Raw genomic sequence first — 16,354 nt, 5'->3', positions numbered from 1 at the left:
GACGAGAGGCTCAACGTGAGCTGTCAGTGTGCACTAGCAGCCCAGAAAGCCAATTGTATCCTGGGCTGCATCAGGAGAAGCGTGTCCAGCAGGTCGAGGGAGGTGATTCTACCCCTCTGCTCCACTCTCGTGAGACCCCACCTGGAGTACTGCGTCCAGTTCTGGAGCCCCTACTACAAGAGAGATATGGACATGCTGGAACACGTCCAAAGAAGGGCCACAAGGATGATCAGAGGGCTGGAGCACTTCTCCTGTGAGGACAGACTGAGAGAGTTGGGGTTGTTCCGTCTGGAGAAAAGAAGGGTCCAAGGAGACCTTATAGTGGCCTACCAGTATCTTAAGGGGGCCTACAAGAAGGCTGGTGAGGGACTTTTTAGGATGTCAGGTAGTGGTAGGACCAGAGGGAATGGATTAAACCTAGAGATGGGTTGATTCAGACTGGACGTTAGGAAGAAGTTCTTCACCATGAGGGTGGTGAGACACTGGAACAGGTTGCCCGGAGAGGTGGTGGAAGCCCTGTCCCTGGAAGTTTTTAAGGCCAGGCTGGATGGGTCTCTGAGCAACCTGATCTAGTGGGAGGTGTCCTTGCCCATGGCAGGAGGGTTGGAACTAGATGATCTTTAAGGTTCCTTTCAACCCTAACAATTCTATTATTCTGTGATAGTAATACTTTCCCTGTTGATTGTGTGTTTATACACTGTATTTTTTTATATATATGTAAAATTACAGTACATAAATTTTTAAACATATTTGCACATGATTTATCTCTGTTGAGATAGCTGATTGCCCTTGTTTTGTGGAGCATGGGTATTTGTCATTAAATGATTAAAGGAACTTGGAAGCAATACACAGTTTCTTAAAAATTAAAGATGTGGCAATGGTTTCAGTTTAATAGTGATGTTGCACTTTAATAATAGTTTTCTCCTTGCGATTTAGCTGAAATACAGAAACCAAGGCTCTCAAATATAGATGGAAGTTAAGTGAATAAACAGAATTGTTTGGCAGGTGTCTTTTAAGGAGACCAATTTAGACAGGAGTTTAGGTTTTGAAGTTTTTTTGTTTTTGTTTTAATTGCTTTTTGGCCTCTACGCTTTCTGTTATATTTCCATGTGTACTCTAGATCTCAGTAGCTTTTTCTTTTTAAGTCCTATTTATGCTATTTTTGGTTCAGTCTGAAGTCTTAAATGCACAAAACTTAACTTTATTGTACAATGATCTTTTCAGGACTTTTATTCCTGCTGTATTTTTCTTCAGCTGTTGCATGTTCTTACAAAAGATGAACCTGCTGCTCTTTCAGTTCTCAGTGGTGCTTAACTATGATTTTTTGCATTAAGTGCTGTTTTAATTTTGTTGTCCTTGAGAGGGTCCTTTCATAATAATTCTGAAAGACAAAAGTGTATTTTGGAATAAATCCATATCCAAAATATGAGGTTTCTATCGTTTCCACCATTCGCTTTGAATCGATTTGTTTAATAGTATAGATTTTTAAAAGGTAAGTAAAACATCTGGGGCTTTCCTTGGCATTTCCCTGAGTATGTGTTTGCCCTTCATGGAACAAAGGCTCTTATTAGATAACGTATTCTCCAAAGCATTCGTACACGGCTGCAGCCAGCCAGCTTTCCTGCTTCTGCAAAACACAATTCTGGTTCTTAGCTCATAGTCGCTCCTGAACTTCCGTGCATAAGTGCAGTCTGTTGACATTTGTGGATAAAGAGGATCAACTCCACCCTTCTCTTCATGGGCCATCGTCATCTGCGCTGGGGAAGCAACAAGGAGCCTGGTAGAGACTTGGCAAAGCCTCTAGACCTGTGGGGAACCAGCTGAGAGATGATTACCCACAGAGTTTGTCTCAGTTCCCAGGCTGCCCTGGAGTTTGTCTCTGTTCCAGGCTGCTCTGCAGCTGCAGAACGTGCTGCCAGGCAGATGGGAGAGCCATCGTCTGGCTTGGTTTGGCCTGTGGGGCTCTAGGGTGAACTTAGGTTTAGTCTTAGAGCTTACCTGGGGAAGGAGAGCATCACCCAACACTTTGCAAGTCAAGGACTTGTGATCCATTCCGGGTTCTACTGCCCATTTCCTGAAGGAACATGAAGGAGCTAACCTCTTAGGTTGCTGTGCCGCTAAATGGAAGAGGGCAGGGAAGTAGGGATGGACTCTGAACTGCCAGGCACCTCTGCTGCTTGGTCTCTCTGGTACAGCTCCAGCTTGTGCTCTCTGAAGACAGTGCTCGGGCATGGCTGCGAGAGTTGCATGCACCAGATTCCATTCCTAGTGGACAGTATGGACAAAGTGTCACCATATTTGACTCTTCCTCGCTAAACAATCTTCCAGTCCTGTCCCAATAGCATTCTGTCTTCAAACTGTGTCCCAGAGCATGCAGCTCGGTCTCAAGCTGTCAAAGCGCCACCTCTTCAATGGGCTGTAGCACAGCCTTCACATTTTCTCTGATATCCTGAACCGAAACCCTTCCCTCCACCCCCAAATAATCATGTATTAGGGCCACAGCGTTGCGGCATGTGGCCCAGAGGAGATTCAGGGCCAACTGCTGTGAAGCAAGGATGGGGCCTGGCTGGGCAGCTTGGCTTCAGGTTCAAAGAACAGTCCTTCACCCGTTTTTCTGTAGCAGTATATCTCTAGCCGTGCTCACACAGAGCTGTTTTTCCAAGCTTTTAAAATAGGGGTAATATCTCAGTTTGCCAGTGGCACCAAGAATGGGAGGACAGGCAGATACTAGAGGTCAGCCTGGATGAACGTGGTGACACCTCTTGTACTTAAAATCCTGAGCGTCGTCTTAACCGTATTACCTGAAAGTAAGTCTCCTGCCGATTACTCAGTATGTGTTTCATTTTCTCAGTGCATGCCTTTGCTTGCAGGTGTGGTTCAGTCTTTTAGAGAACGTTTTAACCTCCACAGCAAAACTTAAGCATCTGTTAGCTCAAGACTGCGGCCGAACTGATTGCATCTATAAGCTGTGTGGACAGTTTTATTTTGGAATAAAAGTGCTTTATCTTGATGTATCTTAAGTCAGTAAAACACCCTTTGTGCTTTCATGAAGCCAGGGAGGAGGAAAGATTTGCATACAACACGATATTATCGCTGCAGTTGTCAACTGTTTCCTTGAATGGAAATTTAAATCAGGTTGCATAAATCAGTTTGTCTTAAAAATCTTTGCCTCTTACACTTCAAAATCAAATTCAGTTTTACTGCTGGCATCGCTCTGCTCTAGAAGATTGCAAGAGGTAGTCGCTTGTTAATTTAGAAAGAGACCTTTTACTTGCAGGATCTGCTGCGGTCCCTAGGACAGCATCTTTCCCGAAGGGCACGTCTTTTGAATTGTGATTTATTTTTTTTTTTTCCTTTGTTTGTTTGAGACCTTTATTCTAATTCTACTTGTTAGCCTATTTTCAGATCTTTTAGTGGAACTGTGTTGAAGCCTAAAATAGACTCTCCTGCAGCCTTTGCACAAAACCAAATATGAAGCACATGCTAGGACTGCTCCCAAATGTATTATATAAACTCAGAATTTCTTCACTACCATTAAATAAAAACTGTATGAGAAAAATAACTGTACTCAGACGTTTAATTACTTATTTTGCCCCACACAGGTTAGGTGGTGGTCCTGATGATGCCAAGGAGATTATGCAGCACAAATTCTTCGCTGGCATTGTTTGGCAAGATGTATACGAGAAAAAGGTACTTATACAACTGTTCTCCCAAGGTGAATTGTAGCTGTGGATATACTGAATGTTTCAAATTTTATTGCCTTCTGTAAGGTACGCAGAAGCCCTCCATGGAAGAGGTTTGCAATTGTTTTTAACAAGGCTGTATTGCTTCATGTTTCTTAAAATACTGTAATCGGATTACTTCTGAATCAAAGCTTTTCTTTCGCAACATGAAGAGTATCTCTTGATGAGATACCTGTTTCTGTGACTGAATAAATAGGATGTAATCAAAATTGCTTCCAAACTTAGACAGTATATAAGCTTTTAAAATGGCTTTTCCTGTGAATTCTTGTTGGCATTCCTTGCTGTCAACTGACGTATTGGAATTACTGTTGGTCTCCGAGCATCTGAAGCAAAGCTTCCCAGAAGCAGTGGTGGAAGATGGGCTGTTTGTTCCCTTTACGTTTTTCCTGTCTTGAACGACGCAATTGGACTGAATAGGCAAATGCAGAGAAGTGTAGGCTTTTACATCAATCCAGGCTTAATATTTCTTTTTGGTTTTGGTGATGGAGAGGTGATGCGAAGCATCTGCACTTCATGGTGTTTCTTACTCATTTTCTGTGGGACCCACTGAGTTTGTAGGCTTTCCAATGGGAGCCACTGAAGTCAAAGAGCCCGGCCCGTTCTGTATGAGTGTGTTTTATCAGTTGTCCGTGCCTCGCTTGTCCCTTCCTTCACAGATAACTTACTCTACTCCTCAAGGATGCCCTGCTTCATGCTCTCAGGGCGATCTGCTGTTGTCCTCTCCCATTTGATTCTCACCAGCCACATTTCCTGTAATGCTCACATGAAATGCAGCTAACTAAAACCTGAGTCTGATGATTCAAGGCTCCCATCCACTGGTGCCACATGATCTCGCTCAGTCCCAGCCTTTCCCGGTTTCCCTCCTTCCCCCTGCAGCCCCTCATCATATCACATCTCATTTGATCTCTAAATACAGTTTAGTTGTCGCTCCAGTTGGTGGGAGCAGGTAAGAAATGTAGCAGAAACCGAGTTTTAATTCTTTGGATTCTTTCAGTAAAACTAATATAGCGATCTATTAGCAATGTTTGTAGGTGTAAAAAAAAAAAAAAAAAAAAAAAGGGCATAACGCTGCTGGTTTCCATACCGTAGGGGAAGAATTGTCCAGTGCTTGTATACAATTACAAAGAGCGCTCTGTTTCCTTTCTCTTCTTTCACTTCCTCACCAATTTATGTGGCTAAAGGGAACTGAAAAAATCATAAAATAAGGTTTTGTGCCTTGAAAGTGTAGATAGAGCTTAGACCTCTGTCTTCTTTTCAAGAGAGCGAGCTGCATGTGGTCATGAGGGAGTTGTGTGGAGTTTATTCAATATAACGTTAAAAGTATACCTGAATTACTGTTCTGAACAGGAGGTTATCCCCATTGGCACCCAGCTGACAAGCTGAATACTTGGGGGTTTGCTATTTTTTTTTTTTTGCAATTTAAGGTAAAAAGTTGATAACGAGGTTCAAGTATCTTCAGTGAAGTTATTTGTCATTTGGTGGTAGTCCTTGTTCCCTTAATGGAGGAGAAATCAGACAAGCGGGAGATAATTTATTTGTCATTGGGACTGAGAAAGCCTTCATCAACTGTCCCATAGTGGTGTTGACCCAGATTGTTGTGGAAACTACCAGGAAATTCCAAATATTACATATTTTGGAGAAAACAGTGTGCTAACTGAGACTGTTTCTGACCTCGGCGTATCCAAGGGGGCTAGATTCTGGTTTTGCTCCTGTCTCGTTAGCATGTGCGTCTGAAACAGCCGTGCTGTGCAAACAAAGAGATTTCAAAAAGCCTGTGAGTAATTGCCGCCTGTGTTCTGGGTGGTCCAAATTGGATTTTGCAGCATTTACCTGAAATGCAGTCTCACGGATAAAAGCTGAATTTTGTCAGCTGCCTAGAGGAGTTTATGTGCTAAGCTTGGTTACCCGCTATCGCCAGATAATGGTGAATATGAATATAGGCTTGGGGTAATCGAGAGCACTTACTTTGTAATTAAACTTGTTGGAAACATATCTTTGCTTTGAATTATGAGGAGTTTTGAATAACTGGGGTTGTCCTAAGGATTTAAAATATTCATTACACCCTCCTGGAAGAGTTTTGTTATGTGTCTCTGGTGCAAAGAAAGGTGCGATTTAATTTGCAGTATTTCTCCCACCCACAAGCGAAACATGGGCAATGAGATTTTAATCGCATGGGCGTTTTTCTGGTCCTTTTTGTTTGTTAAACCAACATAAACCTGCCGGTATCGTGCTGGTCTGCAGCAGTGGGAGGCTACAGGTGGCCCCACTCTGCCAGTTGAACTGCAGAGCTATTGCAGGGACGGCTTTTGAGCAAAGCAACGTATTTGTTTGGTAAAACTAGCATTAGAGCTTTCTGCGGCTTCCCCTCTCTTTCCAGCTTAATGTTCTGAATTTGACAGCTCGGGGGGGGGGGGGGAAATAACCTTGTGGGTGCGTTGTGATCTGTCTCAAATTGCTTTTAACAGATACTAAAATAAAAGGGAAAATGATACGCGCTAGCGTATCGGAACACACACGTGTGTTCCGATTTAGGATTGCTGCTCCCAGCCATTCCGATGTGCGGAGTTCAGGTGTCTGCTGCAGCACCCGAGTCCTAAATCACTGCGTGCTGCGCGCAGCAAGCTGGAGCAACTGGGAGCATTGCGAGTGCCAAAACCACCGTTGGCTTGAAAGGACAGAGAGCACTTCACACGCGCGTGCACACGCGGCTTGGCAAAAACAAACCCAGGTTCGCTGTAAGGAATAGGCAGGCAACTGCTGTAAAGAGAGAGAGACCAGAGTTAAAATGTGAAAGAAAGAACGCTCATCCTCAACAGGGCTTTTACACATAATATGCTGGTTTGACTTGATTGAGAATAGCGTTCTTAACATTATAATGCGAAGCACTCCCTCTTCAGTAGCTTCAGGAGGACTGTAAGGTTCAGAGTGACTTGTGGCTTTGCGATATCCTGTTTCCTTTTCCTTTTTGAATTCAGGACACAAAGCCCACTTCTAAGGACCTAATTTTTTTTAACAGGAACATTTGCCAGGCTCCTTTAAGCCATCCTTGGGCACAGAGGATCATTAATAATTCAAAAAAACGATAATGAATATATGCTGGGATTGTGCTCCCTTATAATAAAGGGAATTTTCATGTCCCTTAATTTTTAAAGATTGATTTAAAACTGTAGAATGTTTTTTTTGTGTTTAGAAATATCACTTTATGTGTAGATTACACTTCTTAAAGTCTTTACATTGAAAATGAAGGAGCTTCGTTGGATTGTTGTTTGTGAGACAGGACAACGAGAGTGTTAGGTGCTCTCAGAACAGATCAGGAAGATGATCCTGGCAATAGGGAGCTCGAAGCTGGTGCTTTCCTTACTTACCAACTTGCCAAGCAAACGGTTCTTCAGATGTAAGATGGAGGAAAAGCTGGGGGTGGGGAAGAGGTGTTTTGTATGTTCAAGATTTGCTGTTGTTTGCCAGGCAGTGATTTCTGTCGGTGTCGTTCTTCTATAAGAGCAGAAAGTGCAAGTCGTGGGGTCGCTCCTTAATTCCAGTTGGAGCAATTTGCCTTGATAAACCTTTCCCTGCAGTTTCAGATTGGAAGCCGTGTACTTCCTCAATCACGCTCCTAAATTGTTGCCTGGTGTGGCCCTGTGCTATTAAAAGATGGCCATGCTTAACCCCAGTGGTGGGCGAACTGAAGCCCAGCGCCCAGAGCTATTACATGTCCTCTGTGGGAGGGCTAAGAGCAGTGTTTACATTCTGTTTCTACCGCATCGTGCAGCGGGGAGGTGAGCGAGGTCTGAATCCCAGCTCTGTTGCCCTCCAAAATTGTACGTGTTCCAACTCCGTGCATCTGTATGCAGCTAGCTCCACCAGCCCGCTTCCCAGGCGCGCTCCTCCTCCAGCCCCAGTCAAGCAGCTCCGCTCCATCTGGAGTTCCTCTTGCCAGAGCTTGCCTAGGTACACATGGATGATTTCTAGCCTGTGTGCCCAAGCCAGCGTCAAGAATAAAACCCAAATCGTGCGACTCGGGGTGTAACAAGAGGCAGATGCTCACTGCTAAGTGTGCTCAGGTTTTCTTTTTTGTAAGCACTCCAACTTTTCGAAGTTCAGAGTTGATATCAAACTGCTTTTGGGGACCGGGAATATAAAAGCTTAATGTCGCTGCTGCTTTGTCCTAAATTCTCCTGGGTTGGTCCGACCTACAGCACAGTTGCAGTCAGAGCTTCGTGCGCGCAGTGGCTCTGGAGCTGGACGTTTGTTGTGTAACGTTCACAACCCTTGTAGCGATACGCGAGTCTACCTGATCAGTTTGGTATCACTGAGCATCTTTCTTGTTCATTTTCATCCTCCTCAAGCATAAATCTGACTAGATGCAGTCGACAATTTGCATATAATTAGGTGGGGAACCAGTATATGCTATTATTTTTAAACGTGTTGTTGTTATTATTTTTAAGCATGTCATTTATTACTTGAAGAAATGTTAGGATTCTAGGTTTTTCTTCGTGCAACTAAATCCTTTAAATGCCCCATAAGTAGGAAGTGCACACCTAAATGAATGCTTTTTACTGTATATGGTTCCTTCTTTATGAACTGGCATTTTTAAACTTATTTTAGGAATGTAGGAAAAGGCACTGTAGCTTGTAACTCTATTTGAAATTCTACCTGTTTCAAACTGGGCTGTAATAACCTGTAAATGGACAGTATTTTATTTTATTATTTTCTTTGCTTTTCATAGCTTGTACCTCCGTTTAAGCCACAAGTTACATCTGAAACAGATACAAGATACTTTGATGAAGAATTTACAGCACAGATGATAACAATCACTCCTCCTGACCAAGGTAAAGTTCTCCCAAATATTGCCCACTAAGTTCTCCAGTCGGCCAGCAATAATTTGCTGTGACGTTACCTGGTCTGTTTAGAACATCTGAAAAAGCATCCATTTAAACCTCCTGGTTTTCTATATATGTATTTGACCAAGAAGTCGATAAACTGATGTGAAACTTTCCGCACGTCTTTCCAGTTTGGGAAATGAAAAACCTGTTTTAGGACACAGCGAAATTATTTGTACTCTTGCCTTTCCCAAACCTGCACGTTCCCACTGGAAAATAATTCTGTTGGTGAGATTTGCACGTGTCCATCTGCACACATGCCGTGTATATGGAAGCGGTCAATGGAGTATGGGCTAGTGTCCATATTCAATCAAAATATATTTTATTTTCATGGCAACTGAGCATGTTTGATGCTCTGAAACAGCAATTGTCAAAAATTCAGAACGCTGAATATGGACTTAAGCAATGCAGCCCCTAGCCATTTTAAATGGACATCTGAACAGCTGTTTACCTACAACAATCGGGATCTTCTGTGATGCCCATTTAATGGGATGAGATTTAAGACTTCTGCCGCTTTGTCCTTTCAAGTTGTGGAAGAAAAAGGGGAAGGTGAAGTTTTCTGAAATAAGTTCACCCTGTGTTATCTTAATTGTTTGTTTACTTAAAATCAAAAAGGTAGCAAATGTTGTCTACTGGTTTTTTTGTGTTTTTTTTTAATTTTTCAGATGACAGCATGGATTGTGTAGATAACGAGAGAAGACCTCATTTTCCTCAGTTCTCCTATTCAGCCAGTGGAACCGCTTAATGTTTTGCAATGTTTTCCCATTCAGAAACAAAACAGACTGCGTTTTGGGGACCTTACTTCAATGGACACTAGAGAACTTTCTATATTATCTGAATTACAAACTGTGTTTGTATTACGATTTAGATGAATTTGTAGGAAGCCTCACAGATTCTGTATTTAAAACAATTCTTTGATGCGTTTTTTGAGAAGGAAAACAAATCCATTCTTAAAGTATTACGTCAAGGCTTTTATGCTGAATGACCATAGGTTTTTAAGAATATACACCAAAACTGTTTACTTTAGAAATAATTAAGGTATTCAACATATCAGCAACTCTGACCAGAAAAATCCCCTTATTTTATTTATTTCATACAGTTCATTATCTAAATATAGAATCTGCACTCTGAACAATTAGATTTATATAGGAAGATATAAGACTTTAGTAGCTAGTGCAATAATATAAGCAACAAAGTGAACAAACTCTGGAGGGTCAAGGTTCAAACTCATTTTGGACAGCAGTGAAGTGTCATCCAACTCCAGAAAACCGACTATAGGAACAGCATTAATGGCCTCAGTGAGGTAAATCAAAAAGCAAAAGTTATTTTTGTTATAACATCTGCTACAAGACATTACATATCAAACCGAATCCAGTGGAATTGCCACGTCGTACAGATGAGTATTCCATTCTAGACAGTGCATTTAACGATTCCATTTGCGTAGAGTTTAGGAATACTTCCTAGGATTGGCTTCTCAGAACCTAGAAAACGCTTGATTTACCAATCTGATAGGAAATGCAACAATGCAAAATCACCCACTTTCACCACTGTATGAAAATACCATACAGGTCTAAGTGAGAAATCATCTTAATGAGTGAGTCAACCAGACAAAAGTACATTCTGGCACTGAAGTAATGACTTGTTGCCGCTTTTTTTTTTTTTTAATGAAAAGATATATGAATATATATAAACACTTAATGATTTTTTGCATCATGCCAGATCATTTCTTCTTTCTTGAGTGTGCATTAAAGGTATCAGCCAACAGTTCATGGTGCCTTCTCACTCTTGAAGATTCACTTTAACAGTGTTTCCCCTGTATAAAAAAAAAAAAACTAGGTTGAAACTTCATATGTGTTTGAATAATAATGGTGTTCAAAAAGTGAAATTTTTTTTTTGTTTGTTTTTCATTTTTAATCTTAGTGGAAAATTCCCCGCACCCTATTTTTGTTGTATCATGTTTCTTTGTAATTTTCATAAAAGCAGTCTTATTCTGTCTCTGCTGCGAATGAATTTATTCCATTGTAGGTTGCGTTCTCTTAAATTGCTTTTTTTGTTTTTCATTCTCTTGACTGTATAAAAAATGATGACATGTACCGCAGTTAACTAGCATTTAATTTTTTTTATTTGAAAGGGAGTATGTTATGAAAACCCTCGCTTCCCTTTTCCATGCAGAAACTGCTGTGTTTGCACAGAGAGCCCATCATCTTGATTTTTTTTTTTTTAACAACATTCAACGCTAGTATTTTTACTCATGATATGAAAGTTTCCCTCCAAATACTTAAATAAAAATTGCTTTAACACGTTAGGTTCTTATTTCTTGCGGTAGGAGCCTTCTGAATGTGTAGAGATGCAACAACTGCTCCGGTTTCTCGAGCCTGATGTGCGCATCACTGAGGGATTCCGGCTTTTCTGCCCCTCCTGAGTTGTTTCCTCTCTGTGCTGGTCATTATGTAAAGATAATTTTGGAAAATGTTTGTTAAAAGAAATACACCCTGGGCCAGAAATAGTTTGTCTTGAGGTGAATGAGGACAGGCCTCATTTTTGCTGTGCTCCTGATGCCAGGGAGATTGTGTTACTGAGGCCCTAATCTTCAAAGGTATTTCTGTTCCAGTCACTCGGTTCAGTGTTCAATATGTAATGGTGCATTTCCTTTCTAGGGACTAATAGTAATGGCTTCTGGGAGGTAGTTATACAAGGCTGGAATGTCCTTTTTCGAACAAGAAGACCGAAAAAGATAGAAGAATGTCCAAGAGCAACTGCAGTATGCTTCAAATTAAGCCCAGAACCTGCAACTGTAGTGAGCCATTAAACATCCAGAAAGTTTTTTTGGTTCGAGGAATAAGCCATAATTCCCAGCAGAATTTACTGCACGTTTTATGCGAGGAGGGATCTGTGTCTCTGTAGAGACTGATGCTGGACAGGCGTCATTTCTCACTTCTGCAAGTCTCGTCTCTTAACTGCTCTCCTTCCTTTGCTCCCAAGCCTTCATCTGAGTTTGCAGCCAGCCCGGGGCCGAAGTCCAAAGAACTCTTCTGCAAGTCTACAAGCCCCGACAAGTCCTGAACTCACACACTTCGTGCATCCAAATATAGGCAACACGGACGAGCAAAGGTTGCCCTAATCTGCCCCAGGAAAATCTGGTCTTCCAAATGCAGGAACAGGCACGGATTGGGTTATTCTGTTGAGGCTGATTATGTCTCGGAACAGGATTTTTCTGCCAGTTGTTGCTAATGGATTTTTGTTTTAATTCCCATGTATAAAACAGAACTCCAAAACAGGAGGAAAAAAAAAGCTGCCAAAAAAGTCTGGGAATCTCAGTGTTGTTAGCAACAGTGAGCTGTGAGGGCCACACCTGAATGCAGGGTCTGCTGGGTATTTTCCCTCATTTTGCTTGTGATTATTCAAAACGCCTTGCCTCTCATCTGTAATTGAATGCTTACCGGTATTACAGCTGCCTACCTGCCAGCGTGAAGTGTGTTCTTTAAATCTGGATTAAGCACAGAAAAATCCCATCACAAGTGTCTGACCCGAGTGTCGTTCACCTCGGATTGCTTTTGTACCGTATATGCAGAGACTGCTTAAATCTTGCACGTTCCTTCAGCTCTTTTATTTGAGAATCCAAAACTTCTCTAACTCTCTGTGCAGCCAAACCCTCCTCATTCTTCCTTCTGGCGTTGGCAAATGTCGTCTTGCTCTGGTGTTGTACGTCACAGCAAAAATGGTGCATCCCAAGTGCAGAACACTGGTGGTATACATACGGTACAGCCCAGGAATTTGGTTGTAAACTCAAGTTTTAATAGGAAAAAACCTTTGCAAGAGCAAATAAGTAACATGCAGTCTCTGACTGCACTCAGAAGGCGAGGTCAAAATAGATCTGCTGCTGCTTGTGCTATGTGGGGTTAAGAGACATCGGCAGAAGCCAGGTAATTCTGCAAATTCCATTTTATATTCTCTCGTGTAACTAAAACATCCGCTACAATCCCATTAGGATATGGCAGGCTGTTCTCCCTTTAAACTGGGCGCGGATCACTGTCGTTGATGGCATTCCCGACTCTGCACAAACTATCATCTGTCACCCCCCGCAATAAACTAAACTGCTCGCTCTTCCTTTTTCTTTGTACACCGTCGCCCCTCCAGCAGGTAACCTCCACGCGCTCTCCAGCTGCGGCACAGCTCTCGTGCAGGCCTCGGTATCTCGGATGCTGTTGGAATTTGTCGCCGGTTTTCCACCCGAGAAAGAAATTTTTGGAGGTTTGAGGGTAAAAACTTCCCTGGATTGTTTAAATTGGATGATCTTTGCTTTAACTGGGGGTGAACATTGTTGTCTGCTACTTTGGGTTGCTTCCGTGCATTGAAATGCTCAGTACAAGAGTACTGTGTTCTTCATACTCCAAAGTGTTTGTGGGGTTTTTTTAAAATCTTTGTCAGAGAAAAATACGCTTTGCTTTTTAGACGGCATGTGCTAGGTCAGATTTTTTATCTCCGGTAGCAGGATTTAGGATGGTGGTCCCAAATTAGAGGTCCTGCAGTGGGATCGCAAACTCCAAGGAGATGGAGTTGCAGAAGAGAAGCCCACACACGTAAAGCACCCGCAGGAGCTGCAAGGGGTTTTCTGCCTGAGAAGTTCGGGAAATGATAATTTAGGAGGAAGGGTTGATTTTCTTTCGCTGTATCTGAAAGAGCTTTAGAGGTAAAAACAAATTTGAAGAAATGGGCGAATGTAAAAGGATCTTGTTTCTTCAGCGTTGCAAATGAGAGTGTTTGTCTTCCACTTTTAGCTCAATTTTCTTAATAACAGGGAGGTTAATTGCCACTAGAAGTAAAACGAAAAGAACACACAGTGCCTATAGCAAATGGGAGCTTATTATCCCCGCTGCAGCTGAGCGTACAGACGTTTGGTAGCTCTGTCTAATGGAACATATGTTGCATTCTAATCAGGTGATGACTAGTTGCTCTGTGTCTCAGATCATTTTAAACAAAACCATTTCGTTACAGTAGTCCATGTACGCGGCTGGTTTTGTCCTTTTTTTTTTTTAATTTTATTTTGTGTAACTGCTGGTTACCAGCCTGGTTTGGTGAGCGTGGTGGGTTCTTTCTCGAGGAGCGGATCAAGGACTTTGTATGCGAAAAACGCTACTTCCCTCTGTGGTTTTTCAGCGTGCTTGTAGCTCGGTTCTCGGTTTCTCCTTCGCTGAAGCACTGCTCCGTGTGGTTGTCTGCCTGTTACTGCTCACTACCTGTTTTCTCTAGACGTGGACTTTATGAACTTCTTCCTGTGCTTAAGTGTAACCCTGGCCTATGCTAAGATTCCATTTTTATGAATTTTTCCACGCTGCTTCTTCCTGCCTTCTGTCATACTGCCATAACTGCTTGTATTTTTCCATCTTCATCGGGTCTTTTGCGTTTGTTTCAAGGAGATGATGACCGCACAGGCGGCGGGTGCTCTATTTTCTGAATTCTGAGGGTGTCTCAAATTCTGCGCATTTTAAAAATAATACGTAACTTTCACCCCACAGAAGACGCTACAATTATTTTGAGTGCAAAAGTGAAAATTCTTCACAGGAACAGACACAATCCCTACCCCAGATGCTGTGATCTTTAGTTATTTGTAAACTCTACCGTGTCTGTTCCCTTGCGCTACGGTGTTCTTACAGCACTGCTGCTGTTAGCCAGAAAACTTGTGTAGTAGCAGGAAAACCCGTATCACAATGAAAAATGGTGATTGTGATTTTCAGCAGAGTGCCTGGGAATTCCTCGAAATTGGATGAAAATGATCGGAAAATACATGCGCAAACAGCATATTGTTTTGGGAAAAAAGGCAAAACTGGTAATACTGTACTTCCTTCAGCTTATTGGAGGCGAGCGACTGGAACAAATTGGGCTTTTCTGGGGGCATTGTTGCTGACCGTGCTTGGAGCAAGGGCACTGGGAGAAATGAGCTCCAGAAGTCCCTGCCGACCTCAACTAGTCCGTGATTCTGTTTGGTGGTTTAGGTCCTGCATCTGAGAGCCCGTGTTCTGCTGAGGGAGGTTGTTCCTGTGCTTTTTCTCTCTGGTATGCATTGACACTTTAAGACTGACAAGGCCTGTATCCTACTTTCATACAATTTATGTGACTCGGCAGCAGCCTTGCTTTCAGATGCTTCCCCTAATACAAATCTCACTTTTTTCTCATATTTTTTTTTTATGGCATTGGTTCTGGTCAGCCCAAGTTCACTGCACTTAGTGTTTTAAGCAAAGTACGCATGTCTTTGTTGAATTCGTACCCGTTTTACTGCGTTATAGTTTTGTAATGTTTGCAGGGATGTGAAGAGTACATTGGATTTCAGTACGTTGTCACTGAGCCGGAGGTTGTCAGCGCGTTGCTCTCAAGCAGGAACACCAACACTTGCCCTCGCGTTGCTTGAGATGGGTGCAGGCAGGCTGGATTCTCTAGGTTTCCCCCTGGCATGGCTAGGAGAGGGAACCCTGAGCAATATTTACTCTCTCAGGTGGAGGATGATGCCTGCTTTGCGTTAGGATTTGCACTTTTAACGGGAGCCGTTGGCCGTCTCTGAAAGGCCACATTAGCAGCATCACCACCAGGCACTTTCATCTCTGCCTGGTGTTGGTGGTTGCAGCTTTCCCTTTACACGGTGTGATGCCCAAAATAGATTCCTTTAATGTTCTTTTCACCTCCCTGACACCGGTCGCTCAGAAATTGTTTCTAGCGCAGGCTGGAGCCACTGGCTCCCTTAAGGTGGCTGCCACCTGGAGCTTTGCAGCTGTACCCTGAGGATTTCCATATGCTTCCACTTTGCTGGCTGCTGTTGAAAACAGCAGTTTGACTTAGGTCTCCTGACAGAACTGAATCCAGCAGCTCGCCACACATCGGCAGCGCCGCAGTCGGGAGCCCCGGGATGGCCGAGGGCAAGGTCTGCGCTGGAGAGGTTCGTCAGCCTGGAACTGGCGTTTTATTTTCAATTCGGTGGAGCGCAAAGCTGACCATGAAGAACAATTGCAACACCTTTTCCCACACACAGGCCTGGCACGTGGGGCCGCTCCAGCATTTGAGTGGGTTTATTTTATTTTTTAGATAACGAACTTTTAAAATATATTTGATAAATTGCTGCAATGATTTTAAAGGCGCTAGGGATGTGCAGAGAGTTGAAAACATAAGCTGTTTAATGAATGTTATTAATGAAAACGGAGTGATCCTGTTCTTACGATGGTTGCAGCGTATAGTGAGCTTTCCACACGATACGTTCCGCTGCTGCAGTTGTTCCTTATTCCGCTGTTAGTGGGGGAAATGAAACTAAACAGGAAGACAGGAATACCTGCTGCTGGCCCAGTAATGAGTATGAAATGAAACCGAATAAAAACAGTGGAAAGAGCAAGGTCACTTGGTGCAACTGCGGACTGGAAAGTGGCAGAGGAGGGGAAGCACAAGAAAGCAGAACAAAATGTTCTTATTTACACAGGTGACGTTGTCATAAACTTAATGTGTAACTAAGATAAAAGGATTAAACTTAGTATCTCCCTTTACTTGATTGTAAAACCTGAAATTGTGTTACCTTTCCAAAGTTTTACTTGCTGTGCTCATTTGCTCAGCTGTTAAGGAAGTGGAGATCAAAGGTGGCTCCTTGTTATTTAAAATGGGTAATTTTTTTTCTTTTTTAATTCTAGTAAGCGGCAAACTGAGTTGTGATGAGGGTGATGCTTCCTGGGCTGCCCAGTAGTTTTCCAGGTACCT

At 42.6% G+C, this 16,354-nt stretch overlaps 1 protein-coding gene across 7 annotated transcripts in view; it reads left to right on the top strand.

Moving 5' to 3' along the window:
- The window catches only part of AKT1 (AKT serine/threonine kinase 1), a 77,562-nt gene extending 66,639 nt beyond the window's left edge, over window positions 1-10,923 (top strand). For all 7 annotated transcript variants that reach the window (XM_063333324.1, XM_063333327.1, XM_063333323.1 and 4 more), the window contains 3 exons: window positions 3,603-3,690; window positions 8,470-8,572; window positions 9,289-10,923. In XM_063333324.1, the coding sequence (XP_063189394.1) occupies window positions 3,603-3,690; window positions 8,470-8,572; window positions 9,289-9,368 (271 nt within the window). In that variant the 3' untranslated portion in view covers window positions 9,369-10,923. The remainder of the gene's footprint in view (window positions 1-3,602; window positions 3,691-8,469; window positions 8,573-9,288) is intronic.
- The last annotated feature ends 5,431 nt before the right edge of the window (window positions 10,924-16,354 follow it).

This window comes from Chroicocephalus ridibundus, chromosome 4 (genome assembly GCF_963924245.1).
Source record: "Chroicocephalus ridibundus chromosome 4, bChrRid1.1, whole genome shotgun sequence".
NCBI classification, from domain to species: Eukaryota; Metazoa; Chordata; class Aves; order Charadriiformes; family Laridae; genus Chroicocephalus; species Chroicocephalus ridibundus.
This window is presented reverse-complemented; position numbering and strand designations above follow the sequence as displayed.